The sequence below is a fragment of the Mobula birostris genome, chromosome 14 (genome assembly GCF_030028105.1).
Source record: "Mobula birostris isolate sMobBir1 chromosome 14, sMobBir1.hap1, whole genome shotgun sequence".
NCBI classification, from domain to species: Eukaryota; Metazoa; Chordata; class Chondrichthyes; order Myliobatiformes; family Myliobatidae; genus Mobula; species Mobula birostris.
In genome coordinates, this window is record NC_092383.1 from 65556817 (window position 1) to 65560636 (window position 3820).

The 3820-nt window shown below is 45.4% G+C and overlaps 1 protein-coding gene across 1 annotated transcript; it reads left to right on the plus strand.

Annotated features, from left to right (window-relative positions):
- Positions 1-2706: 2706 nt before the first annotated feature.
- On the plus strand, positions 2707-3147 carry LOC140209394 (small ribosomal subunit protein uS9-like). Its single transcript, XM_072277646.1, has one exon. It carries the CDS (start codon positions 2707-2709, stop codon positions 3145-3147), a length of 441 nt encoding a protein of 146 aa, XP_072133747.1.
- The last annotated feature ends 673 nt before the right edge of the window (positions 3148-3820 follow it).

Here is a 3820-nt window from a genome sequence, read left to right on the forward strand (position 1 = left end):
TGAGGGCAAATCTTGCCTGACAAATCTGTTGGAATTCTTAAAGGAGCTAACAGGCACGATACACAAAAGGGATGTTGTTCACTTGGATTTTAATGAGGTTCCTGAACAAGATAAGAGCCCAAATTATTACAGAAAATATAATAACATGGATAAAGATTGACTGGCTGACAGGAGACAAAGAGTGGGAATAAACTGGCCTTTTCTGGGTGGCTGCCAGGGACGTGGAGTTTAGCAGGGGTTGGGTCTGCTGCTTTGCACACTGTATGTTAATAACCTGGATGATGGAATCGATGGCTTTGTGGCAGACAATACAAAGACAGGTGCAGGGACAGGTTGTGTTAAGGAAACATGGGGTCTGCAGAAGGAGAATGGGCAAAGAAGTGGCCGATGGAATACAGTGTAGGGAAGTCACACACTTTGGTGCGCCGTATAAAAGGCTTAGGCTATTCTCTAAACAAGGAGCCTGAAAATAAAGGACATCCATTCAAAACAGAGATGAGGGGTAATTTCTTTACCCAGAAGGTGGTAAATCTGTGGAATTCATTGGTGAACATGGCAGAGGGCAAGACTTTGGGTATGGTTAAAAGGTTATTGATTAATAGGAACAGTAAAGGTTACAGGTAGGAGGCAGGAGAATGGGATTGAGAGGAAAACTCCATCAGCTATGATCAAATGGCAGTGCAGACTCAACAGACAGAATGGCCTAATTCTGCTCCTGGGTCTTACAGTGTTATAGTCTAGTGGTGGAAGGGCAAAGCAGTGGGGAGGTAGGTGCCGATGTAGGTAAGAGTGGGTGTCCAGGGAGAAGATGGTGTCGATCACCTTTTTGCTAAGTCTTACAACAAGCAGGAATTAACTCAGAGTGGATCAATCATGAGCGTGTTTATCTTACCTGCAGTAAGGGAAGACTAGCACCACACAGGAACCGGTGATAGCTTCGTAAAAACGGACAGCTTAGTCACTCATTTAAACAAGTTCAAGGACAGGGTGTATTCTAGTTGCCTGCTGAATCAGTAGTATTTGGCATTCTTCCAGTAATGCATCTGATGGTCTGCAGTCTGCCAAGGACTCAGGTTCCACCAGCATAATGTTGCACAAACCTTTATTAGTAAAACAGTCTGCTACAACACAATGTAAATCAATGATGCAGTTCCAAAGCCTTACCCAAAACACACCTAGCTGTGTGCAGACTTAACTAATAATAAAGTACAGAATAATAAAATACACAATAATGATTTACCATTGTGCAATAATAATGTACAGAATAATAAAGCAGAGACAATTGTACTATGATGCATGTTCTCCTGTTTTCTGTTGTATATGATTATTGTATTTGGTAGGAAAGATTTTCTGTAACGATCCTTGTGACGGTGGAGCTGAATGAGCCTGTTTGAAAGGGTGCTGTGCTGCTTATTCAGTAGATCATGTGCCAGATAGTCCATAATGGATAACAGTTTGTTGAGTGACCTCCGCTCCACCACCAACTCAAAAGAGTCCGGTTTGTAGCCCAGGACAGATCCAGCCTTTTTGGTGAGTTTATTAAGTCTTTTTGCATCACCAGTGCTGATGCTGCTTCCCGCAAAAAAGACTGCATTCACTGCAACAGACTGGTAAAAGATCTCCAACATCCTGCTGCACACGTTGAATGATCTCAGCTTCCTTAGAAAATAGGATCTGCTCACTCCCTTCTTGTAAACAGTCTTGGTTTAGTTTTCCAGTCAAGTCTGTTGTAACACTGATCCCTCACTTCCCTAATCTCTTTCGTAGCTTCTCGGATGTGATTTGCCAAGTGAGTTATATTTTCTAATCCGTCAGGTACAGCAACACAAGTGCCCCCTTTACTGATGGAATAAAATCCAAAATAATTCTGTTCTATAATGCTACTGTGTCAATAGCCATCAGTTCTGCCAACAACTCGGTTAACACTTGTTGGGTTTGATCATAGGCATATACGGACCTATACACTATTTTCTCCAAAGCTGATACCATATGAATCTCGCAGTCCCATATCCTGGAATCTCGGCCTCTGGTGCCGCCAGACCAGAGGAGGGTGATGTAGTGGATGCCAGGAGTTGCATGTGGAGATCTAGGTAGGCAAGATAACAGCATCACTTCAATGCTATGGTTCTCTCCATTCCCCTGTTACTCTGGGGACATGGCCGCCAGGCAGGGGTAGGCCTGATAACTACGTGCCCAATGACTGCTGTTCAACAGACAGGGAGGACTGAAATCTGTCCGTTCCGTATATGCTCCTTCACTGCTCCACAGATAGGGGCCTTGATCTTCTAGTTGCAGTGACACGTTCCCCGATCAACATATTCGGCCACTGCACAGGACAGTTTCCAAGGGATGATATCATAAGACCATAAGATATAGGAGCAGAAATAGACCATTCAGCCCATCGAGTCTGCTCTGTCATTCAATCATGGGCTGATCCAATTCTTCCAGTCATACCCACTCCCCTGTTTATATACTGTAACTGCACCATTCTTTCTCACAAGGAAATGTTTCAACCCATCATGAAAAACATCAATAATGACGAATACACATTTATATCCTTCACACAGAGATAATTCTATAAAACCCATCTGTAAATGCACACGTGGTCCATCGGATGGTGGTGTATGAGATTCTTCCACCTTCACTAGTTTCCCTGGATTTTGTAAAATACATTAGCTTTCTAGCTGCTGCCGTTCTGCCAGGAACATGCCTGTGAAAGGGCCTTTGCAATCTGTTCAGGCTTTTGGGCAAAAGAAAACAACAACTACTGTTGCCCATTGCAAAAGAGGAAATGGCTTCATCAAGGTGAACGGCTGGCCTCTGGAACAGATTGAGCCAAAGACTTTACAGTACAAGCTGCTGGAACCACTTCTGCTGTTGGGCAAAGAAAGATCTGCTGGTGTCGACGTCAGAGTTCGTGTGAAGGGTGGTGGTCACGTAGCTCAAATCTATGCTATCCATCAATCCATTTCTAAAACATTGGTGGCTTACTACCAGAAATATGTAGATGAAGCATCCAAGAAGGAGATCAAGGACATCCTCGTACAGTATGACAGGACTCTGCTGGTTGCTGATCCTCGTCGTTGTGACACCAAGAAATTTGGTGGACCTGGTAGCCATGCACATTACCAGAAATCTTACCATTAAAATGATAGAAGGCTGGTGGGGTGGTAGGTGAGGACAAGGGCAACCCTATTCCTAGTGGGGTGGCGGGAGGATGGGGTGAGAGCAGAAGTGCTGTGTGTGAAATGGGAGAGATGTGTTTGAGAGCAGAATTGATGGTGGAGGAAGGGACCAACGCATTATTCTCCATATCCAGGTCCAACATATTATTCTCCGTAACTTCTGCCACCTCCAACGGGATCCCACCACTAAGCACATCTTTCCCTCCCCTCCCCACTCTGCTTTCCGCAGGGATCGCTCCCTACGTGACTCCCTTGTCCATTCGTCCCCCCATCCCTTCCCATTTATCTCCCTCCTGGCACTTATCCTTGTAAGCAGAACAAGTGCTACATATGCCCTTACACTTCCTCCCTCACCACCTTTCAGGGCTCCAGACAGTCCTTCCAGGTGAGGCGACACTTCACCTGTGAGTCGGCTGGGGTGATATACTGCGTCCGGTGCCCCTGATGCGGCCTTCTATAAATTGGCGAGACCCAAAACAAGCTGGGAGACCATTTCGCTGAATACCTACACTCTGTCCGCCAGAGAAAGCAGGATCTCCCAGTGCCACACATTTTAATTCCACGTCCCATTCCCATTCTGATATGTCTTTCCACGGCCTCCTCTACTGTCACGATGAAGCCACACTCAGGTTGGA